This window comes from Camelus ferus, chromosome 15 (genome assembly GCF_009834535.1).
Source record: "Camelus ferus isolate YT-003-E chromosome 15, BCGSAC_Cfer_1.0, whole genome shotgun sequence".
Lineage (NCBI taxonomy): Eukaryota > Metazoa > Chordata > Mammalia > Artiodactyla > Camelidae > Camelus > Camelus ferus.
The window spans coordinates 16,249,157-16,271,522 of NC_045710.1; the positions used below are offsets into that span (position 1 = coordinate 16,249,157).

Sequence of the window (22,366 nt, forward strand, 5' to 3'; positions counted from 1 at the left end):
ACCTATGTAATATGCAAAATACAGAAAAAAGAATTAATCTTTTAAATGATTAGGATTATTAGAAACATTCCTCCTAAGATTCAAAAGGATTGTTTTCTTTAATAAGTAAGTCTACCACTTCCATGAATTTTTAAAATACTATACTTTCTACAGCTTTAAATCTCCTGTGTAAAATAAAATGTATGGCCAATTTAATAGTAAGTCAAATGAAAGATGCTCAAATAAAATTTCCCCCCAAATTGGAAATGTAGACATTATGATCATTCACATCAAAATATTTGCTCCTTCCCTTCCTTTAATATTTGCATATCCACCAATCCAGAACAGTTGTACAGTACAACTCCTTCAGGACTCTCAAATTTTAACCTTTTCTGCAAACATGAACTCTCTTATCCAGGATCCTGAAAATTCAAGAATTACTGTTTTCCAAAGTTCTTGTAGAATATTTTGTAGAATACTCATAAGAGAAAAACAAGCATAAATATTGGCAAAGGAAGGAACCACACAGGAGCACAAAGGCAAGAGAGGCATTTGATTTCAAAAATAAAAAAATCACAAGCCACCCAAATCAGGCATTTGGTATGTGGAAGACAGTGACCAATGCCTACTGTTGCTTTCCAGCTCCATTCTGTACTGGTAAAAATAGGGGAAGTCAGAAGGGAGAGCAAGGTAATTATATGAAAAAGACTAATAAGCTACATAGCTTACTGGGAAACACCGCAAAACTACCTAACTAATTCAGCCATGCAAGTTACCACATGCCCAGGGAGAGATGAGAAACATGCCTTTTTGAAAAAATTAAATTTTGCCTTGCATTCTACTATTTGTAGGTTAGGTTTTCTAGGAGTACGTGTTGAGAACATCTAGCTGCTAACAAGTATCAAAGAATATGGGCAAAGCAACAGATGGTTAAGTGATAATAAAAAACTTTACAGTGCCAGAAGGTAAATAATGCATTACTGTAGGTGTTTTAAACTTATCTGCAAGGCTGCCCTAGATGTACAAGCATCACCGACTCTAAAAGAGTTGAGGCTTTTTTTCTATTTTTTCACTCTCTTCATTCAATCTTCTCAAAATCAGCAAATTGAACATCACACTATTGACCGTTTTATTTCCAAAGACTTTAGGAAAATATTTGAATTAACAGAATTTTTGAAATTATATTGAAAAACTTAGAAGGGATAAAAACAGGAAAAAAGTCTAAGACAAATATAGAAAAATTAAAAGGCTCAGGCTTTCTGGCCCATGGATATATAATTACATAGATTGAAAATTAATGTAACTATACGCAATACCAATATCCTCCAAATATTTCCAAAATTTCTCTCCTAAGCCTTTAAAGGAAAAACATCCTTTATTTCTAGAAAAATTTAAAAGCACTACTAAAACAAGTTTCCTTTTTAATTCCTTACTCCATGGTACCTCCAAATACTAAAATAAACTTTAATATTTTCTTTAAAAATAATTGTTTTTGTAATGAAATTTCAAAAAGAATAGAGTCTGAGAATAGTATTTAAAAATTCAGAAAAAGATTTAATCCTATTGTGATTTTTCTATAAAATAAAACCAGATCTTTAGCAGTTTGCTGGTAACTTTTGAAGTTGTGGAATAACACTCTGTGAAATCAATTAACCAGATATTTCATAGAAGAAAAATAAAGCCTAGTTTTAGTGAAGCGGCAACTGTCTTGGGAACAAGTGATGCCATTTGATAACTAGAAAAATACTCACCTACAGGGTGTCTTGGATTGGTGGATGTGCAAGGTGTAGTAGAAAACAGAAAAACTGTTATAGAGAAAAAAAGACAGTAGGCCAAATTACTGAACCAACCGTTTCAAAATACCTCTGACATGACCAGCACTCTTGCACAAGTAAAATGAACAAACACCAGTGTATGTGAACTGTTCATTTTAATTCTTTAAACAATATACTTCTGGCCTCTTCTTGCCCCAGACATCATAGTCCCTTTATATAACTTTTTTTAAAGTTTCTTGATTAAAAAAATCAAAAACTATTTTCTCTGAATATTAAAGACATGAAAGGCAAAAATCAGGCCATTGAAATTAGAAGCATCCATGCAAGGAAGTACTGATAATATAAATTGCAGCTGTATTTATAAAAGTTCTTATCTCAAAAGCTAAATTTCAAATCAATATTTTAGACGCCAAATTAAAATGTTCAGTGTGTGAAAATTTACTGTATTTTTGTTAAGAATATATAGCCCATAACAAGCCATTTTCGTTAGAAACTGAAAACTAGAATCAACTTAAATACAAATGTGAATGAAGTAAAAAGCTCCAAGCCAGTACAGCTTTCACCCTCCTAAAAGGAGCTATATAAAAAAGAGAAAAACAACATTTTGTCATCAATAAACTTCAAGAATTTGTCTTGATCATGTTACAGTATTATGAATGTGCTAAAATTATATAAAATATAGATAAAATAAATATCTTGGGAGCTAAAATATTCTCAAATTTTATAAAAATTAAAAAGCACTATTTAAATAAGTTTATTTTAATAAACTTTTAAATCATGCTATCAAAATATTAAAATAAATACTATATCTGCATTACTGATAACTTTATTCCATAATGTCACTTACTCCATTTATGTTCCATTTATCTAAGATTTACTGAGCATCTCTGTGAAAGAAGGCACTGTTTGGGATCTGAAGATAAGGATTCAAGAAATAAAATGCCCAATTTCTTTACAAGCAAATAAAATCAGTATGCTACAAAACACAGCTATACTAGAGTTTCTGAACAAAGGATGCACATAAATCAACACTTACTGAAAATTAAATCACCCAATTCCTTTTCTGATATTTTCATTGCTAAAAACTTCAATAATTTCAGTAAATGTGATACACTTTGGACCAGGACAATTTAACTTGTTTACAAATCAAAAAAAAAAAAAAAAGTAGGTATGGTAAAACACAGATGTGTACCCATGTGCACAAACACAAGAGTGTCCAAAGTATACATAAACTGCTATGGAAATATCCAGAAATCCTTATACACAAATACAAGAGCATCCAAAGTATACACATAGGTAAGTATATTAATTCCTTAATGCTACTTAACTAATACAGATTTCCCCTGAGAATTTCCAGATATAATTTCTTTCCAGGGAAAGAAAAATACTAAAATTTTCACCCCAAGACCTTATTGACCATTCGAAATTACCCATAATACTATACAGTACCCAAACTCCAAGCTTCTGACAGACCATATATAAATTTATCAATTCAACCATATTTTTGTACTAATGAAGATATATAATAAAGTCATCAATCCCTTTTTTCCCAAATTAGTAGAAATAATGTGAGACAAAAAACAGGTGAAAATGTCAGAAAGGGGAATCAAAGATGTTGCTGCTTTTTTTTTTAAGTATGTTAATACAGTAAGTCTTCTACTATATATAGATACTAATGTTTCTAGTCTTGTAAGGCTCCATAATTACTTGTGAAGGTAGTGGGACAACCATAAATCTTTCAGACTATACCAGGGTTTTCCATTCTCCTTCCAGAGCCTTTGGGAGACTATGAAATACCCACTAACATACAGACTTACATGCACACACACATACACACACAGTTACTTTATGAACTCTGGCCAACTGTTTCAGTTATGTATGTCGAACTAGAGTCCTGTGATCAGGTAAAATACTGTATCTCAAAGTGTGATCTACTGAAGACCAAGAACAGTACTAACCAGGTTGCATGCTTAAAGTGCAGACTCCTGTGCTCATCCCAAATTTAATGAATCAGAATCTCTGGGTGTGAAGCCAGAGAATCAGAAATTGTAATAAGCACCCCCAGGAGATTCTTATGCTCATTAAATCTTAAGAAACAATGATAAAACCCTGCAGCAGACACTAACTCCTCTACCATTTTTCATCCAAATGACATTAATCAATAGCTGAGGCAGTCAGAAGAAGAAAAGGAAGTTTTGTTATATATTTGTTTGTGTGTGGATGTTTTAAACAACAGATACAGAATTAAACATGGTTCCCAGGGTATAAACAAATATCAAGTAAGGCTCTTCCCCTCTTTCCATCTTATCACATATATAAACACAGGTCTTTAAAGGTGATTTAAGACTTCTTTACTTTAAAGCTACCCTTTGTGTTTCTGTTACACTATTAAATAAACCCAATTTAATTTGTATTATCTTAGAGGCAGAGGAAAAGAGACAATCACAGAAGAAAAACTTGCCACAGACCAAACCTTTAGATTCCACATCTATTTAGAGATAATCCTGGAAAGGCTAGCTACCAAGAGAAGTAAAACAAAAGGGAAGAAAAGAAAGGAAATCTAGAACAGAAGAATAGAGAGAAGGGGTTTTTTATCTTTTCAGCATCTCAGCACCTGAATTGTGCACTCTCTTCCCTAGGACTTTTATACCTACTTACACCAAGCCTGCCAATGGCTACAAGTAAAGAAAAAAAGTCTTAAGTTTTATTATATAATAGCCTCTTTTTAAAGAATTTTTTAAGAGAGACAGTATTATGTTTTTGAACATAAAATAATTGTAAATACACACTTAAAATACAAACACTCAGGGATTAACCTGGACAGTTTATCTGATCTCTGGTCAGTATTCAGAGGAAGTTAGAGCTTCAGCTACCAGAACTACAAAATTCTGACTCTGTGCCTGCATAGAATGGACATCCACATGGTGGTCACTCAAGAATAAGCCCTTCTTCTAACTCAGAAGCTCAGATGTGAAATCAGAGAAGACGAGATGTCTTGACATACTAGATGCAATGTAGTACAAATGAAGACAATAAATGGTGGGTTTTTGTTATTTTCCACTGCCAAGTGACACTGCTCTCACCCTCCCCAACAACACAACAAAAAAAGTAGTAAAATCAAGAAATGTGGAAGAGACCAAAGAATACGCAGTGAGAATTCACATTTAGCCAATGATGTCAAGTAGGATTCAGGAAAAAAAATCCCAAGATCCCATTAACATCAACATATAATTTACGACAATGCTTCTTAAATATTTCCTTACCTAACATTAAGCCAGTATTGTCTTTATGAATATATATACATATTAGGCATAAAGGATAACTATAGACTGAATACCCTCTTCACTTTGAAAATGTTCCTCTTTCAAAGTGATTTTATCTTTCAGTTTGCTTGATACTGTCAAATATACATGTAAAAGGGAAAAAAAATTCCAAATTGTATAGCAGAGTGTAAACTAAAATGACAAAGTTTATCCATTCCCCAGTCCTCCAAATTCCTTCCCTCAAGCCAAAGCAACGATTATTAACAGTTTTTTTTTGGGGGGGGGAGGGTATTCTTGGATAAAATTTCTACTTTCATATAAGCATGAGCAAATTTTAAAGCTTTTTTTCTTTTATACAAAGATCATACTTGATTGATTCACAACTTCTTTTTCACTAACATCTCCTTCATCTTTCTGTATCAAATTATGAAAATCTACTTCATTCTTGTTAATGACTCCATAGTTTTCCTTTGTATGTAAGGATATACTCTATTTTAACCAGTCCACCATAAAAGGACATTTAGTTTGTTTCTTTTTGTCTTATTTTGTTTGGCAATTCTACACAATGCTGTGATAAATATCCTTGCATATTAAGCAGTGAATACTTAAAGCTAACGTATCTCTAGGAAATTTTTCTTAATGTAAAATCCCTGGGTCAAAATGTAACTGAAATTTTTAAAGATAGTTCCAAACTACACTCCAAAATCATTAAACAAATTTACATTTCCACTAACTGAATATAAGTGCCCGCATCTCCACTAGGTTTCTCAAGCTTTTTACTTTCACAAAGCTGATAGCTGTTTTAAAATAGCATCTTGTTACTTTAATCTGCACTTTTTTCACTTATGAGTAAATGAAACAAAGAATCTTTTCAATTTTTATTGGTTACTTTTTCCTTTTCTATAAATGGTATGCTTCTGTTTTGCCAGTTCTTATATTAGTTTGTTTTTCCTTCTTCTTACTCATTTTAATGTATCTTTGTATATTTAGGAAACTTGTCCTTGACATGTGTTGCAAATACAAATTTTTACCAGGTTATGTTGATTAATTTTATTCAAAGAAAGTTTTTTTGCCGGGTGTAATTTAAAATTTTACAAAGTCGAATTTGTTCTTACCTTTATACTTTCTAGCGTTTGTTCACTGCTTTGAAATCACTTTATCATTCCAAGATAATACACTGACATTGTGAATTATTCTAACACTTTTATAGTTCCACTAACAAGTTAGAATTTATTTGGGGGCTACAGAAAGGGGTAGAAAATCCAGTTCTGTTTTTTCTTCTTCCCCTCATAGTGCCAGCCAGTTTTCTAAGACCATTTGTTAAATAATCCACCTATTCTACGATATCAAATATCATCATCATATATTCAACATCATATCATCAAATACTAAATTCTGTTTCCACCCAGGCCTAAGCATGAATTCTCTCTTTTGTTACTTTGTCTGTCTATCCTTGCACAGGTACAAATACTTTATTACCATAGTTTTATTACCTGTGTAAAAATCTGGGAGGGCTTCTTCTTTACACTTTTTCCTCTAGAATTCTCCTTGCTATGCTCTTATTTATGTTCTAGAGGAAACACAGAGGCTTTTTGCTATGCTCTTATTTATGTTCTAGAGGAAACACAGAGGCTTTTTAAAACTGCCTCCTCTTAAATTTTGGGGACACTATAATTGATTGCACTTAATTGATACATTAACTTAGAAAAGAACTCACAGCTTTTCAATGTTGAGTCTTACCAGCCGTTAGTTGTGAAAGGAGCTGGAGCAACAGTGATAGACATGATGATAGCTGTCACCTGTTGAGTACTTACAGGCCAAGATTACTGATGAGCTTTTTTAATAATCACAACAACCTTATGCAGTATCATTATCTTCATTTCATAAATGAGAAAATTTAAGCTCAAAGACGTTAAACAATTTGTCCAAGGCCACAACCAATAAGAAAATAGCTGAGATTTTTAATCTTACAATTTGACTTCAGTCCACACTTTGAATTATAGTATAGTAATTAAAAACAAGGTGTGCCTTTCATTTATTCAACTGTCCTCCTCAGGTGACTTTTAGTGTTCTTCTTTTAGGCCCTGCAAATTGTTTAAGTTAATTCCTAGGTAAACTTAGTTGCTGTTTTAAATGGGACCTCTTCTTCCATTATATAGTTCACCCTTGAACAAGGCAAGGGTTAATCTGTGTACACTTTCTAGCCAGGCCCTCTTGATTTGTAGTTTCTCAGCATCCACAGATTCAACCAACAACGGACCCTGTAGCATTTCCTGTTGAAGAATATCCATGTACAGGTGAAGCAGTGCAGTTCAAACTCTCACTGCTCAAGGGTCAGCTGTATTTCTTACTTGTTATTGTTTATACAAAAGAAAACAATTGATTTTAAAACATTAAAGTGTCCACTTAACAGAATGCTCTTATTGGCCCTAATAGTCTTTCAGTTGATACTTTAAGTTTTCTAAATATACAATCATATTACAAGTAAATATTTATAACTTCCACGTGTTCATTCCAATATTTATCTCTCCACATCTAACGGAATCAGTTTTGCATGACTTCACAATGGTATATTATTCTTTTGATGTGCTACTACATTCCATCTGTTTAAGTGAGATTAGTCTACAGTTTTCTTTGTATTCTGTTCAGGGGTTTATCATCACTCTTTCTGTTGATTTCACATCTTTCTTTTTCTATGCTTTGGAACAGTTTAACGAGCATCAAAATGACTTTATCCTTTAAGATTAGAAGAATTCACCTGCTGGAACTATTTGGATTTAGTGCTTTCTGATACTCAATTTCTTCCTCCAAAGCTAGTATCTATTTAGATTCTCTCTCTTCTGAAGTCAACTTTGTTAATTTATATTTTCCTTGTAAATCACTCGGATTTATTTTAAATGTTACTAAGTAATTCTCCTACTTGCATAAAAACTGCAATAATTTTGTCTCACTATAAAGGAAAAATATGAGCAAAATATAAATCAATATTATTGTAAAACACTCACAGCCAGGATGAATTAAATATATAAAACTTGAAGCAAATTACTGGTATATAGCTTTTCAGTCAGGCTGTGGGTTTTGTAAAAAAAAAAAAACTTTAAATAGGACTTTGTAAGTAGTAAAGTGCTCTAGGATGTTCATATCCAGAGAACTATAAGTAAAAGAGAACTAAAATTGATACTACGAACTGTTTTTAAAAATCTGTTTACTACAAGATACAGAATGGTTTTCAATTAGTTTATGTATTAAAATATTTATGAACTATAACTGAAAAACAAAAAAAAATTGTGTACAATGCTCTTAAGTGTTACTACTTCAGTCATCTAATTTCTACATTTAATGACCATGTACTATGTATGAGCTGAGCACTGTGTCAGGGACACAGAAATGGTGAAGACATGGTCCCTTGGTTCAAAAAACTTACTCCCCTAGTCCCTAGTTCCAACATGACACACTCAATAAATTCACAGTTACATATTAAAACCTTAAGAAATATAAATAGCCTCATGAGAACTTTGCTTCACAAGCTAGCAAATATAAAGTAGTTGAAAATAAAATATCAAAAACACTTGATTACTGACACAAACATATATAATTTTAAAATTGCTATCACTTTTCTATATTAATTTTAAACCCCGGCATTCTCAAACTGAGTATCATTTCCCTTTCTATGATAAGGCTGTAAGTATAGACAGAAGTCTAGAGAGGCTTTGAAACCACAACTTTGAAAAAAGAGTTAGAAAAAGACAAAAAGGAACTCCCTTTCTATACTGTTTAATGAAACTTTAATACAAGAAATAGGATTATTAAAATTTCAGAGAAGAATGAAGTATCATGGGAAAAATAATGAGCTTACATTAAAAAAAAAAATCAAAAGGATCCCCTGCCTTTATTAGAATGTTAATAAATAACAAAAAAGTTATTATTCATATTACTGTTCTTTGAAAAACTTGTATCTATAAACATTACAGACATATAAACAATAAGAAAGTTGGAAGTACTCTGATACACTACAAACCTACCTGTGCACATGATTCTTCAGGTGTTTTGGCACTAACTGAATAAAGTGCTGGGAGATCTAGTCGGTGCACAGAGAATTTTTCTAGAGTGTGCAAAAGTGCTGGAGCAAGGTGAGAAGTTTGACCTGAGCCTCGTTCTCCAGACAGCAATAATCTTGGCCTGTAAGAGGTTGGCTGATGATATGGTGACCTATAATACACATAAAACATAATAATTATTTAAAAACCATACACTCTGATCAGCAGGCAGCACGTTAGTCTCATAAAAACCATACACTCTGAAGATCAAAATATTTACATTAAAAGAATGTAACTCCAAATTAATAGAATTTTCTTACCTTATTTTTTTAAGTACAGTGAATCATTTTTTCATTAATTATTGTTTTAAAATATTGATCTCTCTGACAATATTAATAACCAAGATATAAAAGTATAAAAATCCGTTCTAAAAGAAGATAAAAATACCTAGGTATTCATCCTATAACACCACAAATATTAACTTGGAAAATGCTTCGGACATTAAGTGTAATTTAGTTATTAATTATCCAAGGACGAATGTTAAGAATCCCACTTCTCCAACAAAGAGGTAACATCTAAAACTTACTGTAAATATAGAATTTTTTTGTAACACATGGCTAAGATGGTACATTTTATGTGTATTTTACCACAATTAGAAAAAAAAAAAGTAGGGCTTTTTCAGTGGCAGCAATTTTGTTTCTGTGCTAATAAAAACTAACAATTCTTACCATAATATATGACATCAAAAGCCCTGCACCAGAGAAAGCAAATTTAGGGAAATACACTGAACCAAATTCAACTTATATTCTTAAGATTGTACAGCAACATTAAAGTGAGAAATAAAAAAATTTATCTAATGCCACTACAGGTAATACAGGAAATTCTAAGCAATGCAATAAGAATAAAGCAAATTTTAAAAGTGGAATTAATGAAAAGAAATAGGGTAAACTTGTTACTTGTAAAGAATACAATTATGCACTAGAAAATCCAAGAGAATTAACTAATAACTGTCATAGTCTACAAGCAAAGTAACAAGACTGAAGATGGAAAAAGAAAAACCAAGAGACTTTCCTAAACACCACCAATAACAATATAAAAGAAAGGAGATCCTATTCACAACTGCAAAAATACAAATGATAAACAATATTAAATAATCTTAGCAAAAAAAAATGTGAAACTATACGGAATACATGACAGTACCTCCTCTAAAAATAAATAAGTAAACCTAATTACCTCCCCTCCCCAGGGGAAAAAAAAAAAAAAAAAAATATATATATATATATATATATATATATATATATATACACACACACAGATGTCAATTCTTCCAAGGCATTTATAGTTAGCTATAATTAACTATATATTTGTAGACCTTTATCTTATACATTTAATAATCAAAATCCCAAAAACTTTTGGGGGAGGAGGTTAAAACTTATTTGCAACATTATCTAAAAAAAAAAAATCAAAAACATTTTGGAAAAGTGTGCTAGCTCCAATTTTAGAACATTTAAACCTATCGTAGTAACTAAGCACTTCATATGGATTCCTTGATTAATTTTCTTAACAATCATATGAAATACATAGGTTTCCTCTTGCTAAATAAAGAAACCAAGTCCTATAGAGGTTAGGTATAAGACTGCACAACTGGGTGTCATATAAGTGCAAAGCCCATTTCACAGAACAAAATGAATTCCAACACAAATAACTTCAGAAAAACAAAGGTTAATGTATTTTTAATTCATAAAAATCTAAAAACTTTTTGTTACTCAAAAATTACAATCTGAGCCAACTGGCAAACACCCAAATGAGACAAAGAATCTGCCATTAACAGGATTGGTTTTTAATGCTTAAGGAGCTTGTGTTCACAATGTTTTAACAAAAAAATACCTTCCTGTGCAAAGGACACAGACAATTAAAAAAGAAAACAGAAATAGGCAACATTTTGTAAAATAGGTTCATTTATATCACAATTGTAGAATGATGCTTCTTATGCTAAATAGTCCAGGATATCCAACAATACCACTGTTATTATAGAGCACACAACCCAATGCATTTATTGGAAAAAGAGAAATACACAAATTACTATAATTCAGTATGATTAATAAGTATCACTCTTTAACTACAAGGTGCTATTAAGAGACTCATAGATGGCTTTCCTGGAAAAGTGATGTGAAAGGACAAACCCAACAGACTGGAGGCAGAAAAGATGAATTCCAAGAAATAAAAACAGCACATGCAAAGGACCAGAGGCTAAAAAAAAGCCCTTGTCCCTTTTGGGTAGTGGATGTAGTTCATTACAGCCAGCTTCTTCTATGGTTTTAGAGCAATGAGGGGTAAAGATGATGGGGTAGGGGAGGGGAAGAGGGAAGGAGAATCAGATTGTGTAGGGCTATAAAGGGTATTGTGAGCCATGTTAAACACTGGAATGTACACTGGAGACAATAAGGAAGCTCTAAGATGCTTATGTAAGGGAAGTGACATAAGCATATACATGTTTTCGGAGGGTAACTCTAGCTCCACATGTCAGTATAGGAAAGGGTTTTGAAAGAGGACAAAACAGTAGGAAAGATGACCAGTTTAGGGGTTTGTTATAATAATCAGGTATGAGATGTTAATGATAGGGTACACAAGAACAATGTCAGAGGAGGTGAGAAGGGATAGCTTTAGATTATACTTATTTAGTAAGGAAAATCAATAAGACTTGGTCAATGACTAGAAACAGAAGAAGAAAGAGGAAGGAGTTGAGAATGATGTCCAATTCTAGTTGGGACAATTGAATGAATGGGAGCTCACAGGACTCACGGGAAGAGAAGGAGAGACACAAGCCAGCATATATTGAAAGATCTGCGATACAGCAAAGGGAGATAGGCACCTAGATAGAGTTTAAAGCTCAAGGGTGAGCTAGGCTTGAGAAAGACTCGGTAGTTATTTATAAAGATGAAAAAATAATGAGAATATTGAGAAACATCTTATATCTGTTAAATTGATAAACTAAAAATTATGTCATTATTAGTGAGTAGATGGGAAAACTGGTATTCTAATGATTAGTGGGAATGGGAAAAAGTACAATTTCTGAAATAAAATTGGCAAATATGCCAAATATATACGAAAATGTATATCCAAGGACATCCTGCAATTCATCCCATTCCCAGAGACTTCCTTACTTCTTAGCACTCTACATTTTTTTCTATAGTACATATCTTCTAACATTTCATCTAGCATGCTGATTGTTTTATTCTCTGTCTTCATCTAAAATGTAAGCTGAGTAAAAGAAGGGATTTTAGTCCATTTTGGTCACTAACATATTCCTAGTACCTAGGACAACATCTGGCACATGATGGGCACTCTGACAAAATGTCTGTATGAATGAATGAATATATGAAAGAACAAATGATTCAAACAAATAAGAAGATATTATTTTCATCTATCTAGTTGGTAAAGATTTAAAAAGACAAACAGTGCTCAGAATTGACAAGAGTATAGAAAAAATAACCCTCTCATTTATTAGTGATGCAATGTAACTGGTACAATCTTTCTGGAAGGCAATTTAACCACCTCTATCAGGTTTTTAAATGTGTATGTGCTTTGACACAGCAGTTTTTAAAATGTTACCTAAGCTCTCAATCAGAAAAAGGTGTAAAGATATGTACTTAGAAAGATGTCTGTCACAGCACTGTTTATAAAAGAGGAAAATTGGAAGCTTCAATTTTTATCAATATGGTTATATAAATTATGAAACATCCAAAAAAATACTATTTTAAAAGAATGACATTAAACATATACTAACATGAAATAATATTCCCAACATGGGATGGGAAGCAAGTTACAACAACCACCTTATAGAAGGAAAGTTTTATATAAAATAATACGTGGGTCTGTCTATATCAATAGAGAATACGGACGTGTGGTCCCCAAAATACTAACAAATATTGCCTTCAGGTGCTTGGGCTTTAATATTTACTTTCTTTTTTATGCTCTTCTTTATTACTTGAATTTTCTACAGAGTATATCATCTTTCTAATCAGAAAAAACAAAGCGATTTTCATTTGGAAAACCTCAGAAAGCTCTGTTGCTAGTCCCCTTATGGTAATACACAGTAAGAAAGAAAACTTATTTTCCATCATAAGGATTCTCTATCAGACTGATAGACCTTAAATATCTAGACTTCCACTTCATCTTAAATCTAAAGAAAAGGTTTCAACATTGTTTTAGGAAACTATTCCCCAAAACAGAAGCCCACCATCAATGCACAAGCTAGTGTTACTGACACCAGCAATAAAGTCATGCTTCTACTTGTCGAGTATGCGAAAAAGCACACGTTGTTAAAAAACAGAAACAAAAACAAAAAACCCAGCCAAACCAAACCAAATGTACAACAAAAAACACGTGTAGCCCTTATTAAACGTCTACATTCTAATAACTGAAAGACTGTGCTGTACACTGGAAATTGGCACAACATTGTAAAATGACTATAACTCAATAAAGAAAGTTTAAAAAATGTTTACATTCTAAAGTAAATGCTTCTTGGAAAGTATGAAAAATCATATTGCCCAACCTATTTTAAAAAACAATATAATTTCCTATCTACCTATTAAGCTCAGAAATCAATCTGGAAACCATACAGTACAATAGAAAGAATACGATCCCAGGAAACAAAGAGTACCAAACCTGGCTCTTCGCCCTGCCAGGAGCACAATCATGGTCCATTTACTTAACTTCCTTTGTACTTTGGTTTCCTCATCTATAAAATGATGATACTACGAATGATTGTTGAGAGGCCTAACTGTATTACTATGTATAAAGTCGCAGCTTTATATACCTACCACATGCCTAGTTTGTAATGAGAAACAAATGCTAACTCCTATACCTTTATACTCAAAATGACAACACATGTCACCATTTCTTTTGTGAAGCATTCCTGGGCTTCCCTATGAAAGCTTCTGAGTTCTGCTTTCATAACACTCCAGCTACAACTTAATGTTTGTCAGCCCTCAATAACAAGAACTTCTCCAGAGTAAGAACTATGTTATATCTTATTCATGCTTTCAGCACCTAACACAGTGCCTAGCATAGGGTAAACACATAAAAATTAGCAGAATGGATGGATAAACAAAGAAATACAGTCATGGAATTTATCAAAACATCTATAACAAAAAAAGTTCATTCTAGGATATAGCTCTCTCACTATTAAAGTCAAATCAACGAACCAGAAAAGCTTATGAAAAAGAAGTTAAAATTAAACCAATTCCTTCAGAAAGGCTAAACCAAAAAGTGAGCCATAGTACTGACACACATTAAATCAGTGACAGAATGTTAACATAAAATTGAAAAAAATCTGTCTTTTGATAGTTTCTTAGCTCCTGCTATATATATTTCAAATTCAAATAACTAAAATTGTCAAAACAAGTAACATACACAGCACACAGGCGAGCCAGGTGAGAGTCAGGAAAAAAATGATTGGTTCTCCCTTAGCCATCAACAAAACAGATCTGTGAAATTCCTGAAATATTCTAAGAAAACTTCCTGGAGGGAATAAAAGAAAGGATCTGGAATAGAAGAAAAAGTTTCTAACAGAAGAGCCCACAACAGAACAAACCAAGGAAAAAAGAGTAAAGTAATTTAGTCTCATTTGAAAAACTGAAAAACAAGAAAGGGTTATCAACGCAAATAACTAAATTAACATTTCACCAAAATCTACATGGGGGAAACTTCAATTAAAGTTGAGAACTTAAATTTGTTCAAAATATGTCAAAAGAAAAATTACTTAAAAGTACACGCAATCCAGTATCTTCTAAAAAAAAGTGCTATTAGACCTACCTGACTGGAGCTTTATGGTTCTTTAACTATCATGCTAATTATGTAAATGCAAGTGATGATGCTGATAGTATTTGAAAACTATTTGGTTTCTTAATTTAAAATTACATTAGCACTAAAATTGTTTACCCACTTAAGTGCACAGCAAAAGATGTTTTAACATAAAGGTAAGTGTAAATAGAAAGAACCATAAAATCTAAATTAGGGAAGTGTAAACTAAGGAGGCTTTGGAGAATCATAAAGTTATTTGTTTAATTACTGAGCAATTTTTAATTCAAAATATCTTTGTACCCTTAGAGTCCCTAAATTATCATGTGAAACTTATTAAAAATTAAAATACTCTAGATCATGATAAACATTTAATTTCTGTACATTTTAGTTCAAAGAAAAAGCAATAAAATTGGGGACATGGGTTGACTTTCTAAAAGGTACTCTTTCCTTCTATCCTGATTTAAAAAAAAAATTCCACAATCAGTTTTGGGAAAAAATATCTTTAGTTGACAAATAACTCCATTTATTACCACACAAAAACATATACAAAGTAAAAGCTTTCCAGAATTGTCCAGTGAATAGAAAAGCAAAGCCCTCAAGGTTAAAATCATAATTTAAAATATACTATAATTCTAACCATAAAGTAGTAAAAACCACTCTAAATTAAAAGAAATTTGATATAAATTGCTTACATTGTAAAATGAAGATAAGGTTTATGTACAGCAGCAGCTGATGACTGTTTCTTTGGTGATCCTGAGTGACAACTTGTCTCAAAAATTGATAAAGCATTCTCATCTTCACTATCATCTAAAATTAGAGTTTCTATATCTGTTCAAAAAAAAAATCATAAAGATTACGAGGCTTAAGAAGTCACTTAATATTAGTGCCCTACCAAAGCTAAGGAAAATTGGTTTAAAAACCAAGTGACAATAACCAAGTTATCTAACAAATAATACAGATTGACCAGGCAAACTGACAAATTACAGTATTTTGAATAATTTATAAATGGAACTAATGTAATTCTTTCACCTTTACAGATTACTTAAGTGTTACAAGATGCAATTTGGGAGACTGACTAACTACAAGAAGTCTGGAAAAGAAATGGCACTCTCATAAAATATCCATCTACTTACTAGTTATCTCTAAGGTAATTCTGACCAGAACCAATACATCTAATATAAGATATTTGGTTTAATTAATAGAGCAATTGAATTATGGCCCAATTCTTACAAAAGCAACAAGGAACAAATTGATACTTATTTTTTCACATGTTCTATACATACATTTCAAGGAATACCTAGTCTAGTTAAGAAGGGACTCAAGAATTCAATTAAAAACAAAGCCAATCTTAAAAAATGCACTCATTCAAGTAAGATTAAGTCTCTAGATGGGTCTTAAGTTATTGCTCAATGGACTAACTAGAACTAAAATTCTTACTGAGTGCAAGTGCACCATATTTAAAAATTTACCTGGACTACAACCTGAAGTATTAATAGCTGTACTTCACACATACCTAACAAAAGTGTCCATGCATTCAATAAAAAGCAATGCTACATCTGTAGGAGAAATGTGAGGGCATTAAGATGAACAGAAACCATATCCTTGCCCTCAAAAACCAAAGAAAAAGAGGCATACTTTCTAAAATAAGATATTGAATTGTGCTGGCAGACACATATTTCAGTGGCTTTTAAGAACTAAATATTTAATACAACTAATATTGTAAAAGTTAACCTGAAAAATAATTGAGTACCTTTTGAGTGATAATTTCATATACAAGGAAAGGATATTTATCCAAAAAAAAATTAAGACAAAACAAACCAGAATAATATTTCTAAATATAGACATATTTTTAACTAAAAACAATTATTTATCATCAAAGAAACTTTGGTTTCTCTTCTCCACAGTATACAAAGGAAAAAAATGAAACTAAAGAATACTTTATACTTATAAAAAAAAAAAAAAAAAGGTAAGAAAACACAGATAATTATGCCACCAAAAATTCTCAAATGAAATAAAGGGAAGGTCAGATTGTCATGATTTTCTAAAGGTAACACAGTTTTTTAAAAAATAAAAAATTGGGGGGGAAAGATACATATCCTCAGTTATGAAAATCAGATAAGAAACATGCTATTCATGGCAAAGTAGCTAGACCACACATATTTGTTCTCCTCCCTACTTGACAAATTTAAGAAATCAAGTAATCCATGTGATATTTCATGAGAATCTATCCCCAAAAAATAAAGTTTCTGAAAAATATACTTATGCCAGCAAAATTCACTGAATATTGATGATTTTTACTACATATAATAGTTTTAATGTTACCATAATTCACTAAACAATTTTCTATTTGGTGCAGACTACATGAAAAACAAGGTACTAGAAACTGGGAAAATTAAGGTAATTTTTTAAAATTACTGTCTCTTCAAAGTACATGGGCTTCATTCTGATTAGCATATGAACCTAAATTTTCCTATAAATGAGCAACATTTTTACAAGTAGGTTTCTGTTTTTATCTCAGATCCAAACTACAACCTTGAGTCCAGAATTCAAGACCTTCTGTAATTAGGTTCTAATTAACTACCTTACTAATAATTTACACTCCAGCACACAGCAGAGTGCCCTGCCAATAACAACAATTTGATGAGATGAATCCAGAGGAGCATTATAGCAACATAGTTAAGAGCGTGAGCTCTGGAATCAGGCACCCTGGGTTTGAGCAAGCCCTAGAACTTACTAAGTGACCCTATGTGAGTGAATACCTTCCTCTTTTATAGAATAAGAGTACCCATTCCACAGGACTGTTATGCAGATTAATAAATGACAATTTATGTAAGGGCTTTATAATAATTAAATAAATGTAAGCCATTATTATTATAGCCAACTTTTCTAAAGACAGTAACACTCCTACATCAAGAAAGTCAGAATGGCCCAAGAGTGAGCAAACAGAACAAATATCCATTCACTGTTTTCAGAGACACTGACTAGCCAACTACTGTATGCCAGGCGATATGCTAGGCCTATAATATACAGTGGTGAATGAAACAGATTCATTTTCTATATTCATGGCAAATATAAAAGAGTAACACATAAATAACTTTATAAGGAAACTCAGAATTTATTTATTTATGCATGTATTTGTTTCATTTTAAAAGTATGAAAAAGTAATTTATACTACCTTCTTTCTTGTCACTCTGGCTAATTTCAGCATGAGGAAACACTTTCTGCAAGACTGCCAGGATACTGTTGAAGCTTCTTTCCAGCAGTGGCCTTATGATGGGGGATAGTGCATGTCCCGAAGACATGACAGCACGCTGGGAAGCAGGCACAATATTCTGCATTGCGTGGTAAAAATCCTGGGCATTGAGCACTATTGAGGAAACATCCAGCTGCAGTTTATGACTGCTAGCATAGATCTGGGGGTAACGCCTCCGCAGGGCAATAAGGGCAGCTTCAGTGCACAGGGCCTTGATGTCAGCTCCGCAATAGCCTAATGCACAAAAGGAAAAGGACAACATGGTAAGTTCATTTTTTCAAGTACCAACTATGTCTTACAAAGATGCACATCTTTAAGAAAACAATTAACACTAAATCAATCATTATATGCAAATCTATCAGCAAAATGAAAACTGACCATTTAAAACAACTTAATGAAACTGTTTACTCATAAAGACTAAAAATGTTTCGAATGCTTTAATTAACGAACACATGAACTAATGATATTAAAAGAAAACAAGTCATGTATTTTGTGCTAAAACCACTGATTATAATGTATAACTTTCTTCAGGAAAGATTTCAAAAGAGTAATAGTTTCATATCAATCCTTCATCAATATTCCCAATCACTAGTTTAGTCCTTGTGACATTATAGTTTCCTATAAATTTTTCTAATATTACTAATTTCCAAACACATATAATTGAGTAGTACAAAGTAGTATATATAAGCTCAAGCTTCAGAATCAGAGCTTTTCTACTACCAACTGAGTGCAACCCATTAGCAAGTTAATAACTAATTACTCCAAAAACTATCAAGTTGTGATCATCTCTGATAGTTCCAAAGATATTAAAGGGAATGAGCATGCACTAACTCTCCACATTAATTCCCTTTATATATATATATATATATATATATATTTTAGCTTAAGATGACTGATAATCTAGCCCAAAGGCTTAAGAGATATGGGGTATCAACCATTACCCATATTTAACTGATCATGTAGTTAACAAATCAAGTCCACAGTGCTCTTAAGTCATTTCATTCATTTGAGCAACAAACACGTACAAAGACATTTGAACTGTTAGGTCTTTACCACAAAAAGGAAGAAAAACTCAAACTGATCATGTTTTTTTTGTATCACTAATTAAACCTGCATCTGGCCACCTTTATCAGTTATGCCAGCAGGGGGAACCACCTGAACAAGTTACAGACTGTGTGCCCCTAAGCTCTTTAGAGTGGTATCAGGTTTATTATTTTTTTTATACCTCACAATGACCTTGTAGAACACTTATATACTGAAATAAAAATGGTGATTAGACAGGAAGACTAAGAGCAGAGAAGAAAGTGCCCCAAACTAACTGGAAGAAAAAGAACATTGAGGGAAAAAACCATATAAATCATGCCAAATCACACATCTATAATGAACTTCATCCCTATTATTAGTACGGCAAATGATCGTGTTAACCAAGCCCTACATGTAACAGAAAACTTCTCTTCACCCTGCTCTCCTCTTTCCACTGCACTTACCATCTTTTCATTTACCTAGTGTGTTTATTGTCTGCCTCCCTCAACCAGAATGTGAGCTCTGTGAGAATAGGGGTATTTATCTGTTTTGCTCACTAAATGTATCTCAAAAATCAAGAACAAGGCCTGGCCTGGCATTCAGTAAATATTTCTTGAGTGAAAGAATGAATGAAAAGAGAAGAGTAACTCCAAGACAGTTTGGGAAGGTAAAACCATTAGGTTACCATGCACTACCAAAAAGAAGTGGATGAATATACTGGGCTTTTCATTTGTTTCTAAGAAAGCTAAATTCTTTTACCATTAAGCCAACTTACTGTTATTAAAAATTTCAATGATAATTATGAAGTACTGTATTCTTAAAGAAACATGTATATAGAAGTAGGGGGAAATTTAATATGAGCTGTTAGAATTTAATTCAAAAAACTATAAGCAAATCAAGCATTAACACTGTCTCAAGACAGCAGTCAATCTCCCAAATAATTCTTCAAAATAATCAAGTTTACTATTAGTCTCTCACATTATTTTCTATTTCTCCATGAATAAACCTGCAAAAGCCTAAGTTAAAAAAGAAAAAAAATTCAAAAATAATGTAGAACAGAAAAAAGCCACTAAAAGGTATTTTATGTAGTAAATGTTGCCCATAACATTTATTTTTGACATAATATGTTAACAACATACATAACAGCAATGTATTGTGCATTTTTCTTAATTTATTAAAGAGAATTTAGAAGTTTATCAACAATAATAGAGTCCATTTAAAGAAGTAAATTTTTACACGGATTATCATAACCAATCAATTATAAACAATAGGATTTATTTTCTTTACATTTGCTTGTGAATGAGAATTACTAGTTTATATCTGCAGTTGTCAACCTTGATTACTTATCTGGAAAAATAATGAAAATGAATCAAAAATAGATTCCCAACAAACTTGGTGAATCAGAATCTCTGGTGAATGAATATCATAAATGTGTATTTTGAGAAAGCTTTACAACTGATTCTGATATACAAAAAAACTGAGAACTACTAAATTAATACCTTTATAATAATACCTTTATAAAAGAAATAATAATTTCTTTACTAGACTCTAAAACAGAATTAAAGGTTCATCATAACCATGGCTAAATAGGTTGTTAAGGGTGACAACATGTCCAGGTATAGGCCACCTGCCTTGTCATAATCAACAACGTATTTTTTTCACTCTCAAAAGGGTCTTGGTTTAGAAAAATAGATGATATGACCATTCTAGAAACACTGAAAATATACTACAGCCTTTTGAGAGTTAAAAGTTGCTATAGATATCAATATCCCTTCCATAACCATACTAATTCTATCCATTACAATTCTAATACTGTGATGAATACGTTTATCTCAGTATCAAAAGAAAAAGTATTCTTGAATACTGCTATTAAGATGAAATATGAAAGACTAAAAATACAAGCTATTCAAAGAGGTTACAAACTAGAAAAAGGCAAAATTTTATGAATTTTTTTTTTTAATGGAGGTACTTGGGATTGAATACAGGACCTTGTGTATGCTAAGCATGTGCTCTACCACTGAGCTATACTCACCCCTATGAAGTTACTTTTTAAGTAAAATATCAAACAACTGATAATGAAAGTGTATTTATCTCACTGATAAATTTGGCCCTCAGTGAAAACGAATAGACAAATATAATTAGGTTTAAGCTCTTCTTTAACCTTAAGCTCATACTATTTGTACAGATGTTCTGGATACCAAAATTATGTGAAGACTACAAAAAATCACAACTATAATGCATGCAAACACCTCCAAGTACTTGGGAATTCATTTAAAGGTAAAAGTTACCAAATCCATAACCTCTAACAAGAGGTAAGCTAACTTTGCAGCTGTCCATCAAGACTGCATAGTCATTTGTTAGGCATAAATTTCACTCAACCGAACCCATACATGGTAAACCATTTTGGGGATAAATAAGTGCTAAGTTTATAAAGAATTTAAAATTTATTGCTATTTCATCCTGTTTGAACACCTGCTCGTGTTTTGTTTTGTTTTTAATGTGAACTGGTTTCTTGGAAGGAACAATGTCACGATCAAAAACAGAAGTCAGTTAATTAGAATGGATTTTTGTCACTCTCCAGGAAGAAAATGAAGTATATATAAGCAGATTCTAAACCACCAATGCCACCCTCAAAAAAAGGCAAGAGAAGTTTCTCAGTCCTATAAGAAAGTATGTCTCAAAATTTTTTTAACCTAAGAAACTGAAGCTAAAATAAATCACTTGGAAAAATGAGAAGTAGTGGCCTCTGAAAATGAAAAAGGAATCTAAGAGTCTAATATTTAGGATGAAGAATTAGAGTGTATAATATTTCAGACGATAGGGTAACAGAAATTAATTTTAAAATTACTTTTAGGGAATGTACAAAATTATTTGAAGACTTCTGCTTATTTCAGTTAAGGATCATTCTGTGACAAATTCACAGAAGAATCTACAAAGATTTCCCATTCTGATCTATATCCTAATACAATAATATCATAAAAGTAGCAGGAAATAAAAGGGGACAAATTTCAAAAAGGGAAAAGACTGGATTGTGTACCAAATACCACCCTCTCCCATAAAGCAGCACAAGGCTTTGCAAAGGTCAAGCCAAATTTACATGAAATGGTTTTGGCGCATGCTTTCTTATACCAGGCAAAGCTTAAACTGGAGTAGTGCTGGAGAGATTTACGTTTTCTCCTCACCAGAAGATGTCGAGGTCTTTGTGGTTCAAAAGCTGAGGGATGCTGCTTC

General features: G+C 32.1%; 1 protein-coding gene across 4 annotated transcripts in view; it reads right to left on the reverse strand.

Moving 5' to 3' along the window:
* The window catches only part of ATAD2B (ATPase family AAA domain containing 2B), a 150,296-nt gene that overhangs the window by 54,632 nt on the left and 73,298 nt on the right, over positions 1–22,366 (reverse strand). For all 4 annotated transcript variants that reach the window (XR_004326171.1, XM_032497106.1, XM_032497105.1 and 1 more), the window contains 3 exons: positions 18,035–18,346; positions 15,552–15,687; positions 9,040–9,226 (listed from right to left, as the gene is read on the reverse strand). Coding sequence is in view for 3 of the 4 variants with exons in the window: in XM_032497106.1 (XP_032352997.1) it covers positions 9,040–9,226; positions 15,552–15,687; positions 18,035–18,346 (635 nt within the window). In the remaining variant the exon portion in view is untranslated. The remainder of the gene's footprint in view (positions 1–9,039; positions 9,227–15,551; positions 15,688–18,034; positions 18,347–22,366) is intronic.